The sequence below is a fragment of the Microcaecilia unicolor genome, chromosome 12 (assembly GCF_901765095.1).
Source record: "Microcaecilia unicolor chromosome 12, aMicUni1.1, whole genome shotgun sequence".
In the NCBI taxonomy this organism is placed as follows: Eukaryota; Metazoa; Chordata; class Amphibia; order Gymnophiona; family Siphonopidae; genus Microcaecilia; species Microcaecilia unicolor.
Genome location: NC_044042.1, coordinates 15,760,683 through 15,773,707, shown reverse-complemented (window position 1 = coordinate 15,773,707; position 13,025 = coordinate 15,760,683). Strand labels below are relative to the sequence as shown.

Sequence of the window (13,025 nt, the reverse complement as noted above, 5' to 3'; positions counted from 1 at the left end):
CAGTGCCAAAACTGAAATTCAGTTGCCCTCTAGTAGGATAATGATGGAGGAAGATCCACCAGAGTGTACACTAAAAGTGTGATGGGAGAGATAAGAAGAAAACCAAGACAGAACAGAGCTCCAAAATCCAAGTATGGACAGCGTATCAAGGTAGTGGACAAAAATGTCAAAAGTAGTAGATCAATCAAAAAGAATGAGGATTGAGCAAAACTCCTTGGATTTGGCCAGGAACAGGTCACTGAAGAATCTGGCAAGGGCCATTTCTGTAGTATGTAGAGGGTGAAGGCCACATTGCAGTGGATTAAGAATGACTTGAGATGAAAGCAAGTCAAGTTAGGGGGTGAACAGCAAGTTCAAGTAGCTTGGATAAGAAAAGGATGAGGGAGACGAGACGATGGAAGGGCAGGAAGGGTCCAGTGAAGGTGTTTTGAGGCATTGGATAATTAAATAACATGTTTGAAGGCATCAGGAACAGTTGCAGTGGAAATGATAGGTTGAAGTCATGACAGATGGAAGAGATATAACTGAGTAGGAAATGGGATCAGAGGAACAGGTAATGAGTTTGGAGGAGGGGAGAAGATGCACAATTTCCTCTTGTGTGATTAAATAATGGTAGCAAAGGTTGAAGGAAGGCTGTGAGAATGAAGTGGGGGAAGGGGCGATGGTGGTGACCTGGCAGAGAACTCAAGATTAACCTTGTGAATCTTGGTTGGGCAAAATGTGAAGGGGAGTTGGAGGCCCTTTGAGGAGGGAGTTCAGTATGGCAAAGAGACATTGAAGATTGGAGGCAAGAGAGTTTATCAAATGGACATAATATTCTTCTTTGGCAAGTGCACGAACAGACTGGAAGGCGCTCAGTGAGAATCTGAAATGTATGATGTCAGCATGGGTACAGGATTTTAGCCAGAGGTGCTCTGCAGAGCCGACTCAGGAGCATAGGTAGATTCTGGAGGTCAGCCAAGGCTGGGGTTTGGTATGCTTTACAGAACGGGGAGCGAGAGGAACTGTCCAGAATAGAAGAGAGAATAGTATTATAGGAAGAGATGGCCTCATTGACAGACGTGGATAACATAGTGGGTGAGAGCATAGATGACGGTGGAGAGCGTGCAAGGGTCAGTAGCCTGAACGTTCCTGCACAATTTGAACCTCAAAGCAAAACAAAAAAATCTCCCAGGAATTGTACGAGAGGAGAAACCCAAAGATATACCTATAATTTAAATTATATTTTTCCCGGGCACGGTGGGGACAATATTCAGCTGGCCAGTTATTTTTGTTTTGTTTTTAAACGCTGGCCACTGCCAGCTGAATTAGACCCAGATACCGACACTGAATGTCTGTGCTGAGGCAGCCGCCGGAGTTGTCTAAGTGCCAGCGATACTTAGCTGCGATACCAGATAGGACAACAAAAGGCTATCATAGTAACATAGTAGATGATGGCAGATAGACCTGTATGGTCCATCCAGTCTGCCCAACAAGACAAACCCATTATATAAGGTATGATGCGATACTCCATATACACACCCGATCTTGATTTGTCCCTGCCATTTTCAGGGCATAAACTGTAGAAGTTTGCCCGGCACTGTCCTTGTTCTAAAACTTTTGAAGTTGTCATCATAGCCCCGGAAAAGCTCCACTCCATCCATCCAAATCTATTCAGCCACGATCAGGGCACAGACTATAGAAGTCAGCCCAGCACGGGCCTTGTTCTCTACCTTCTGAAGCTGAATCTGTCCAACCACGATCAGGGCACAGACCGTAGACGTCTGCCCAGTACTGGCTTTGCTTCCCAATTACCAGTATTGCCACCTAATCGCTGCTACGCTTTTTTGGATCCATTCCTTCTAAACAGAATTCCTTTGTGTTTATCCCATGCATTTTTGAATTCCGTTATCGTCTTCATCTCCACCACCTTCCGCAGGAGGGCATTCCAGGCATCTACCACCCCCCTCGTGAAAAAATACTTCCTGAGTTGACCCCCCTTTTCAACCTCGATTTATGTCCTTTAGCTCTACCACCTTCCTGTCTCTGGAAAAGGTTTGTTTGTGGATTAGCCGGTGAACCAGCTAATTATTTGGGATTAATCCTTCAATAGGGGGTACTTCTATTTAAACTAGAGTTTGAAAATATTGCTACTATAAAAATCTTCTCTAAAATATCAGGTTGATTATATTAAACTTTATTTAGCAAAAGCACAGTGTAAACCTTTAAAAGTAATCATTCAAACCACACTGCTGCCACACACCTATCAGTCACTTCAACCATTCACACTATTCATCCACCATATCTTGCACTGCGTTTCCTAGGACTATACATAACCCCTATGTGATATAATATGGTACAAAGATGTATAATCCCTTAAACTGATCAATTTCAAAACCTCCGGTGAAAATATTCTTTCTTATTCATAAGCAAGTATTTATATAGTTCATAGTGATCTTCCAAATCCAAATAATTTGATGTTATTCAAGGATACTTCACCCAACATCCTTGTGATCCGATTGATCTTGGTAGCTGAATTATTACTAGTCCATAGAAACAGCAGAGTCACAGGTCCTCGTCTCTCATAGTTAGTCAACCTCTGAGTATCAAAGTTCCATCAGTTGAGTGAGCAGGCTTAAACATTCCATTGTCTGTTCCCCTTATTATTTGGGAGCCATCACTAAACATTAGCCAGTACCCAGGTAACTCCCCACTCATTCCTGGCACTAGTCAGAACGGATATTTAGCCAGCAGTCTTTGGTTGAAAGCCACTAAATATCTGCTTCTGGTCTGATGAGCATGGCATAAACGAGCAAGAACCTTTCCTGCCCAGTTTAACCACACTTAATATCAACCTCTTTGTTTATAAGCCTGAGGATCTTGCCAGCTTTTTTTTTTTAGTGTATCATACCTCTCTTCTGTATGTCTTGCTAGTTAGAAACCAGTTTGCTCCGAGAACTCAAAGTTTAAGATGTGAAGTGAGCAAGCCGCTGTCTTGTCTTGTCTCCCAGGACTCGTACCGGAAGCAAGTGGTGATAGACGGCGAGACGTGCCTTTTGGACATTCTGGACACGGCTGGGCAGGAGGAGTACAGCGCCATGCGGGATCAGTACATGCGAACAGGTGAAGGCTTCCTTTGCGTCTTCGCTATCAACAACAGCAAGTCGTTTGCCGACATCAATCTCTACAGGTACATCCCATTTCTCAGAAGTGTAGGGCCAAGGCCTCTCACTGTTTGCTCTATATATTCAAGGTCCTCTTTTTGTTCCCCAGATAAGAAGACATGAAAAGTTCATAAACAGAGAGAGAGAGAGAGAGAAAAAAAAAAAAAAAGCAGACAAGCTCAACTTGTCTGACCCAGTGGTGTACCCACACCCAGTATTTTGGCGAGCCCACAGCTAACTTAGATGGCCCATTCCATGGCACGGCACTCCATAGCCCCCCCCACCCCGAGATATTTAAAAAAATTGATTTTTTTTCATCTACCCCACATCAACATCTCTTCTCCTCTGCAACATCCTGGCATCTGACTGCCCGTCGCTGAAGGTGTACCTTACAGGCGTCCCCAGTGATTCAATTATTGCTTCCTGCATCGGCTCCACAGGCTTCCATTGGTTCGGCCGGGTCCCGCCAGACAGGAAATGATGAAAGCGAGGGCGGGACTCAGTCCATGGAAGCCTGCAGGGCCGACGCAGGCAGCAGTAATAAAATCACTGCAGGCGCTGGGGGACGCCTGTTAAGCTACACCAGAGAGGAATGGGCAGTCATGCCTGGATGCCGCAGAGGAGGAGAGATGTTGATGTTGGGTTTTGCTAGTGGGTAGGCCTGTGCCCACCCATAGCTATGCCACTGCTCTGACCTAGAACTGATTATCACTCTTTTCGCTTTCTGTTTTATAATGCTCTCTTTAAGATCTGTAACTCTTTTCTGATGTGATTGTTTTGTGTTTATATGATTTACCCTTATAATGTGAAAAATCACCAAAACCAATAGGCCAATAACCCCACTAAATCAACAGGTCTTCAGACACATTCAAAAATAGTATGAGGCGAAAAAGTCTTCAGTGACTGCTCATGGCTGAAATATAAACAAGAACTGCTGAAAACCCACAAAAATAGGGAGGTACAGAAAGATAGTAACAACTAACAAACCCACCCAAGGAAATATGAGTGAACTGATCCAAAGAAACATAAAAATTATGCGATATTGTAAGTTCATCGGTAAGGGCTCACCCGAGCCTGAGAGTGAAACATGAATTTGCCACAATCATAGGCCGTTCAATGTGCTCTCCTTACATCACAGAAGTTTCCACTTAAATCAAGTGACAGTGGTGTCAATGAAAAATGTGTATAATTCAAAATATACACACTTTTCATTGACATTATTACCACTTGATTTAAGTAGAAACTTCTGTGATGTAAGGAGAGGACATTGAATGGCCTAGGATTGTGGCAAATTCATGTTTAGCTCGGGTGAGCCCTTACCAATGAGTTTTTCCGCTATCACGTAATTTTTATGTGTTTTTTTTGTTTGTTTTTTGGACCAGTTCACTCCTATTTCCTTGGTTGGGTTTGTTAGTTGAAATATAAACAAGCCAAAGAGCCTTATGTCAGACACATTACTAGTCTAAAAAAACTCCTCTTTGATCAAAACAACAATTTTTATTCTTTAAATCAATTGTCGTTTATCTTTTCAAATTTTGTAGTGTGTCCCAACATCCGCCATTAAGTTTATTTATTTATTTATTTATTGCATTTGTATCCCACATTTTCCCACCTTTTTGCAGGCTCAATGTGGCTTACAATGTATCGATCTTGATGGAAATAGATTTGAAAACAGACAATTACTGTTATTATCTTTGCACATGGAAGCTTTTTCATTCTTTGCGGAACTGTCCGTTTCACGAGATGGCTTCTTCAGGAGAGACTTGCGGAAAATGCCGTGGAAGAGAAAACAGAAAAGTGGGAAGAAGCTCCCCAAATTAATGGCAGTATAGTACGTTAAAAAAAAAAAAAAAAGATGCTCATACTACCAACCGGTAGCTAAGAGCATACGTTCGGCACTGCTACAAACAAATTCAAAATGGCGCCCCACTAAAAAGGGGGCACAGCAACCAATCAAGAACTCATACATCACAGAAAAACCCTCCAATCAATGTATGTATTAAGTTCAGCAGGTTGCAAACATCCCAATCTAAAGACCCATCTCTGTTCCAGACATAAACAGTCCCCCTCCCCCCCCCACCCCTTTTGTCCTCTGGAATATGATCAATCATAAACCACCGTAAACAGTTGTAAGTGTGAGAGTTCAACAAACAGTACCAGGATGGTATTTTTGACCAGTGTCCATGCCTGTTGTACAGTTTTTACCCTCTTAGTTGCCCCCCTGTTTTTTTTTTCACTGTTCTTCTCATTTTATCATAGTCTCCTTTTTTAAAGTTAAACGCTAACATATTTGACTTCCTGTGTATAGTTACTTCAAGGTTAATATCAAAACTGATCATATTGTGATCACTGTTATCAAGCGGCCCCAGTACCATAACGTCCCTCACCAGATCATGCGCTCCACTAAGGACCAAGTCTAGAGTTTTTCCTTCTTTCGTCGGCTCCTTGGCAGCGTTTAAAAAGGGGTTAGACGGTTTCCTAAAGGACAAGTCCATAAACCACTACTAAATGGACTTGGGAAAAATCCACAATTCCGGGAATAACATGAATAGAATGTTTGTACGTTTGGGAAGCTTGCCAGGTGCCCTTGACCTGGATTGGCCGCTGTCGTGGACAGGATGCTGGGCTCGATGGACCCTTGGTCTTTTCCCAGTGTGGCATTACTTATGTACTTACCAATGGAGCATTAATTTTTTTTCTGCTGCAAGCTGGAACGATGCTCGCTGATCCTCACTTTTAAAGGTCTAGTAGTCTTTCCAATATAAACCTTGTTGCAAGGATGTTTAATCATATAAATAACAAAAGCTGTATCGCAGTTAGTACAAGTACTTTCTCCATCCATAACTTGCGATACTCCAGGGGAAGCAGGAGCCATGAGTTTACAGTTGCTCTGTTCACCAAACGGATGTAAGAAAGCCTTTATCGCCTCAGGGATGACTGATAACTCTCCTGCTGCATGGCACAGAGAGACGGGACGTATATGAGCCACACCACCGCCTTTTGCCCAGCTGTTTTTTTTTTTCCAGTAATGCACAGTTGATTCTCTTTTATGTATTCCTTGTTCAGACTCCTTCTTTTAATGCGCTGAGTGGGATCGCTCCTATCTGAAAGTTTTTCATTCCAGTTTCCTCTTCGCACAGGGAGCAAATTAAAAGGGTGAAAGACTCTGATGATGTGCCGATGGTGCTGGTGGGGAACAAATGCGACCTGCCCAGCAGGACTGTGGACACAAAGCAAGCTCAGGAGGTCGCCAAGAGCTATGGGATACCTTTCATTGAAACGTCTGCCAAAACGAGACAAGTAAGGACTTGCTAGAGGGGGTTTCAGGCTGATACTGTCAAGTAAAACATGTAATAGACCAAGTTGAAACTGCCCCCTCCCCATATAGCCTGACGTAAGAGGAAAAGACGTTATGGAATGAGCAGGTCTGCATTTCTGCAAGGTTTACTAGAGCCTTTACCTGAGATGGCAAAAGCTTGGGGTGGTAACCTTCTGTTAGGAGCCATTTAGGGGTCATGAGCTCTGGTGTGGGAGGGAGAATAAAACGGTATCAGAGGGCAGAGAAGGGAAAAGGTGGAGGAAGCGGACCAGCAGTGCCCAGCAGCAAATGAAAGCTAGATCAGTCAGTGAGAGAGTGTTGAGTGGAGGAGTGGCCTAGTGGTTAGGGTGGTGGAATTTGGTCCTGAGGAACTGAGTTCGATTCCCACCTCAGGCACAGGCAGCTCCTTGTGACTCTGGGCAAGTCACTTAACCCTCCATTGCCCCATGTAAGCCGCATTGAGCCTGCCATGAGTGAGAAAGCGCAGGATACAAATGTAACAAAAATAAAATAGATACTATTAGAGATTCTACATGGAATGTTGCTATTCCACTACAACATTCCATGTAGAAGGCTGCGCAGGCTTCTGTTTCTGTGAGTCTGACGTCCTGCAGGATGTCAGACTCACAGAAGCAGAAGCCTGCGCGGCCACATTGGTGATCTGCAAGGGCTGACTTCTACATGGAATGTTACTAGTGGAATAGCTTGTACACACAAACCAGGACTTATAGCCACCAACTTCAAGAGAGTGCTGTGAAACAGTTCACACCAGTATAATATTATAGAAATATTTTTTATGTGTATAGAGTACCCTCAGATATTCACCACTATAACTGCAGTCAATAATGCTGCTACAAAGTGGCATAGCATTTCTTTCATCAGGTAACTCTAACAGATTTTTTGGGGAGAGCAACATATGCTCATTTTATATGCTTCCCAAACACCTCAGTGCTATAAAATCACTTATTACTTTTAAAATTGTATATACTAGGTGAAAACTGTGCACTTATCTCTTAGTTCTGCCTGGAAGGCAAGAACTTATCTTGCCTTGCTGAAACATTCGTCAGTTGCCTTCCCCTGAAACCGCCCGACTCCACGGGGTTTCAATCACTTTCCTCAGGGACAAGGGTTAAGGCTGCATAAATCTTTTCTTCCTCCTTGTTTTCTTCTCTCAAGCAATCCACAAGACAAAGCAAAACCTGCTTATCCCCTGTGGCTTATAAAGCATCCGCATCCATGTAAGGTCGGAAATGACGTCATGATCACAACTAACTTTATGCAAACTGCTCAAAAGCAGACAGAAAGACGAGTTGCAGGCATCTCTACAAGCCACTCCAGATCAAATTATAGTATTCCATTCCACATTTTCATTGAGCCCCTGAGGGTTCATTGTCTGTAAAGTAAAGATCCACCACTGCTCACGTCTAGCTAATGCAGTGGCCCGATCCATGCTATTCATCCGAACAGGGACATGATCAATGATAAACCACCGTAAATCTGCAAATGTATGTTTAAATTGCTCACAATGGGCAACCATAGGAGCTGTCATAGTTTTTGTAGATAATCTGCTTTTATGTTCTATTAACCTCACCCTCATATGTCTTATGGTGCGCCCTACATAATACAGATGGCAAGGGCATTCAATAATGTAGACCACAAAAGATGTAGTGCACATCGTGTTGTATCTTAATTTGCTTTGTCTTGTGGATTGCTTGAGAGAAGAAAACAAGGAGGAAGAAAAGATTTATGCAGCCTTAACCCTTGTCCCTGAGGAAAGTGATTGAAACCCCGCGGAGTCGGGCGGTTTCAGGGGAAGGCAACTGACGAATGTTTCAGCAAGGCAAGATAGTTCTGCCTGGAAGGCAAGAACTTAAGAGATAAGTGCACAGTTTTCACCTAGTATATACAATTTTAAAAGTAATAAGTGATTTTATAGCACTGAGGTGTTTGGGAAGCATATAAAATGAGCATATGTTGCTCTCCCCAAAAAATCTGTTAGAGTTACCTGATGAAAGAAATGCTATGCCACTTTGTAGCAGCATTATTGACTGCAGTTATAGTGGTGAATATCTGAGGGTACTCTATACACATAAAAAATATTTCTATAATATTATACTGGTGTGAACTGTTTCACAGCACTCTCTTGAAGTTGGTGGCTATAAGTCCTGGTTTGTGTGTACAAGTTATTGAATGTTACCAGAGACATTGATATTGTGGATTCGTTTTCTACTAGTGGAATAGCAACATTCCATGTAGAATCTCCAATAGTAGCAACAGTGGAGGAGTGGCCTAGTGGTTACGGTGGTGGACTTTGGTCTTGGGGAACTGAGGAACTGAGTTCGATTCCCACTTCAGGCACAGGCAGGTCCTTGTGACTCTGGGCAAGTCACTTAACTCTCCATTGCCCCATGTAAGCCGCATTGAGCCTGCCATGAGTGGGAAAGCGCAGGGTACAAATGTAACAAAAATAAAAAAAGCAGACTCCAGTCGAGCTGTTTTAGAGGGAAGATATGACAACTGTTGGAGATCTTGCGACTAGGTTATTTTTTTTATGTTGTCATGGATTGGGAGAGGGCAGGGAGGAGACTTACAAAGAACTGGTGGTTAAAATTCTGGATCAAGGTAGGGATGAGCCTTTTGGAAGAGAAACATTCATGTACATGTGAGATCTGAAGTGTGCTGCCTGAGGAAAGAGCTTCTTTTTGGAACTAGGAAAGAGAATTGGAGCTATGTAGATTATAGACTCATGGTGATGCTATTTATTTGTTACATTTGTATCCCACATTTTCCCATCTAATTGCAGGCTCAATGTGGCTTACGTAGTACCGTAAAGGCAATCGCCAGTTCCAGTATGAACAAATACAAAATGATGTAGAGGTAGAATAAAGTTCATGTGTAACAGACATATTAGGGAATCGTGGAGAGGGAAGAGTTAATTTTTTTTTTTTTTTTTGTTACATTTGTACCCTGTGCTTTCCCACTCATGGCAGGCTCAATGCGGCTTACATGGGGCAATGGAGGGTTAAGTGACTTGCCCAGAGTCACAAGGAGCTGCCTGTGCCTGAGGTGGGAATCGAACTCAGTTCCTCAGTTCCCCAGGACCAAAGTCCACCACCCTAACCACTAGGACGTCAGACTCACAGAAACAGAAGCCTGCGCAGCCTTCTACATGGAATGTTGCTAGTGGAATAGCAACATTCCATGTAGAATCTCCAATAGTAGCAACATTCCATGTAGAATCTCCAATAGTATCTATTTTATTTTTGTTCCATTTGTACCCTGCGCTTTCCCACTCATGGCAGGCTCAATGCGGCTTACATGAGGCAATGGAGGGTTAAGTGACTTGCCCAGAGTCACAAGGAGCTGCCTGTGCCTGAAGTGGGAATCGAACCAGTTTCCCAGGACCAAAGTCCACCACCCTAACCACTAGGCCGCTATGTTTCTCTTTGAATGAGTGAGGAAAGGTGCTACTGCTAATGCTGCTTTAGTGGCAGTGGCACCAGCCAGGTGAATGAGAACATAATGTGGAAAAGAATGTATTTTACTTTTCTCTTTAGGGAGTCGAGGATGCCTTTTACACGCTGGTCAGAGAAATCCGGCAGTACAGAATGAAAAAACTGAACAGCAGTGAGGACAGTAATCAGGGCTGCAATGGCCTCTCATGCACACTCGTGTGATGAGGTGAGTTATCGCACAACCTGTTGGTTTATTAAGCAGATGTAGGGGAGTTTTTTTTTCAGATTGGACAGAGTTACATAGGATTGAGTGCCCTGGTCAAATAATTGCTGATGTGTATACTCGGACATCTTCATCCTTAGCTGACAAACATGAATCCGAGTCTCAGAAATGAATTACTAATGTAATCAGCTGGTCTGATTTTAAATAGGTATCGCCTTCAGCTAATTTCACTGATGTGTATCAAAGTGGATGGGTACTGCAAGAACGCTACGTTACCTTATTCAGGCATCTGTCCGAAAATCCAAACTTACTTACAGAGTCTTCTGTTTTCTCTCCTTCCTCCGCTTGTGCCTCTTCTTTCCACCCATGTTTTTCCCCTTCTCTCTTGCTATCTCCCATCCCTCCATTTTCTCTTGCCTTCATCTAGTGATAAACCACAAAAAATGGCGGAAGATAAACCAAAACAGACCAAAAACCAAGGGAGTAAGAGCGCCAGAAAAGTTTAATGGGTCCCATTAAACTTTTCTGGCGCTCTTACTCCCTTGGTTTTTGGTCTGTTTTGGTTTATCTTCCGCCATTTTTTGTGATTTGGACCCCCTTTTTTGTGTTCTTCATCTCTGACACCTGGTGGTTTTGAACAGGCATTGCAGGTTGCCTGTGTGGCTAGGCCTGTCTCATGTCTCAGTGATATGTTTTGGGAGTGCCTTAAACTGACTTGCTTTTTAATTCTTACCTTTTCAGGCAGGAGTGGACCATGGATGCTGCTAGTGCCCTCTCCCATCGCCCTGATGTACACACAAGAAGCTAAGAGTGTAGCTGCCCCTGTGACAGCTGAAGTAGTGCTTCTCTTTTCCCCTACCCTCCCAGAGAACTTTCCTGGGCATTTGCCCCCTCCCGTTGTGACCTTCTGACCTAGGACGGCCTCCGTCTCTGAGTACTCATCACAGCCAGCCAGCTATTCTTTTCACTTTGTAAAATTTCTGGGCCAGTTTGTGACATTTTTGTCTTGCAAAGAGGGAGTCTGTTCATAAGCTCCCGTGGTCGGAGGACAATCAGCCGTATACACGAGCATCAGTACATGCTCTGGTGAGATCAGGGATCAGTTCTCGTCTTATGACCATACCTTTACTGACAGATAACAGCTAAAACCTCAGAGACGGAGCACCGAGATGGAGACCTGATGCGGTGAAAACGTTACCAGTGGGTCTCGCTGCCTTGCCTGAAGTGAGGAAGATCTGTGCGTCAACGTGGTAAAATGTGAGGTTTCTGTCACTGGCCTGTGATGTCTGAAGCACATTCACTACTGTTTATGGCCACAGGTACTGCGCAGCAGTTTCTGGATATTTGGCTTTACAGAAACCACTTATAGCACAGCGAGCAGTTAACGCTGGATGATTCTGGCGCCTCTGTTATACACTCCGGGCTCTGATAACAAGAGAGAGCCTGCTTCAATTGACATTGGTTCATTTCCCTGGCCTTTTACAGACGCTGCAGAGAAAATCTCAGTTACGGCTTCCCGCTTGGGAGACCTGAACCCTCGGAAATGTTTCCACCTCTGTAACATAGAAATTCCTGCTTACGGATCCATACAGCTGGAAGTTGTATGTTTTTCACCTGGACAGATATTTATTTGCAAAATGCCTTTTTTAAAATCTGGTCATTCAGTGCTGAAATCTAGTTGGTTGGCGCTTTATATTGCCAGGCTCCCTTTTGTGATATCCTTGGGAGAAAAATGCTAAGGCAGCTTCATAAGCCAAATGCAGCAGAAAGCCAAGAAGTGACAGGTTATATATTTACGACATTCCAGTATGTGGCTGTTATGCCAGTTCCCCACGTCTCCTTAAGGGGGGGGGGGGGGGGAGAGAGAGAGACATTAGGGGGTAGGAGTTCTTGGGCATATAGTCATGTTCCCTCCCCCCCCCCCCCTTGTAGGTTCAGTTTTGCCACTGTGGAACTGCACTGTGATGTCATAGTGCATTGTCAAAGCTGCCTTCCCATTGGCCAGTGCTGAGAATGACCTGTGGTATTTTTTGCAATGCACAATCCAATCACTGTGGTGTTTTATACTGACCAGTTAAATTGTTCATTTATGCCTTGTTTACGCGTGTGTGGATTGAGCGCTCATTTGTGCATAAAAAGACTGTACATATCTATACATTTCATACATTCCACATGTCTTTGTGTGTGTCTGTGAATGGTAGTAGTTGATTGTTTTACACCAATTAAATGTTTACCTCTGTAGCTTGGGCAATGCTGATATTAAGTCGCCTTTAGAAAACCAGAGACCTTCAGCTTGCCCATGAGGAATTTTTCTATTCCTACCTTTTTAACTTAAGGGCTAAAGTTCATATTGTGCACATTGTTACTGCAGAGAAAAACTGGATTGCAAAGTTTGGGATGTATTCTTTCTGTGGCTATTGACACCTGAAATGGCAACACTAACACTGTCCCCTGTAGCTATTGCATCTTGTTTCATACTGGCATTTTTCTATGCGGTAAACTGTGCACTAATCTCCTCCTTCTGCCAGTTTGTCAGTAAATAATACCAGGAAGTCATGGGAGGAAGCCTTAAGATCTTCATGTATTTGTATCTGCAGAAAATCACTTTCAAGCTATCTCCATTATCTTCTGGAGTATATTTTTACTTCCAGTCAGGTAAATCCAGCAACTTGTTGCACCAGCAAAGCCAGATTATGACATAGGCAAACTAAGTACATGCCTAGAACCCAAATGTTTAGGGTGAGGGGCTGTCAAATGTGCTGAGGATTTAGGAGACTAGGCATGCTAATTGTCTGGATATTTACAGGATTCTGCAGATTTGTAAGTTAGCTATCTGGGATCCAGAATGTGACTGAAATAAGCTGGATCTATAATAAAATTAAATT

At 43.4% G+C, this 13,025-nt stretch overlaps 1 protein-coding gene across 1 annotated transcript in view; it reads left to right on the top strand.

Annotated features, from left to right (window-relative positions):
* Positions 1–12,059, top strand: part of NRAS (NRAS proto-oncogene, GTPase) — a 29,135-nt gene extending 17,076 nt beyond the window's left edge. Inside the window, exons 3-6 of the mRNA XM_030220814.1 lie at positions 2,991–3,169; positions 6,284–6,443; positions 10,020–10,143; positions 10,882–12,059. Of these exons, the coding sequence (XP_030076674.1) occupies positions 2,991–3,169; positions 6,284–6,443; positions 10,020–10,139 (459 nt within the window). The 3' untranslated portion in view covers positions 10,140–10,143; positions 10,882–12,059. The remainder of the gene's footprint in view (positions 1–2,990; positions 3,170–6,283; positions 6,444–10,019; positions 10,144–10,881) is intronic.
* Positions 12,060–13,025: the final 966 nt, after the last annotated feature.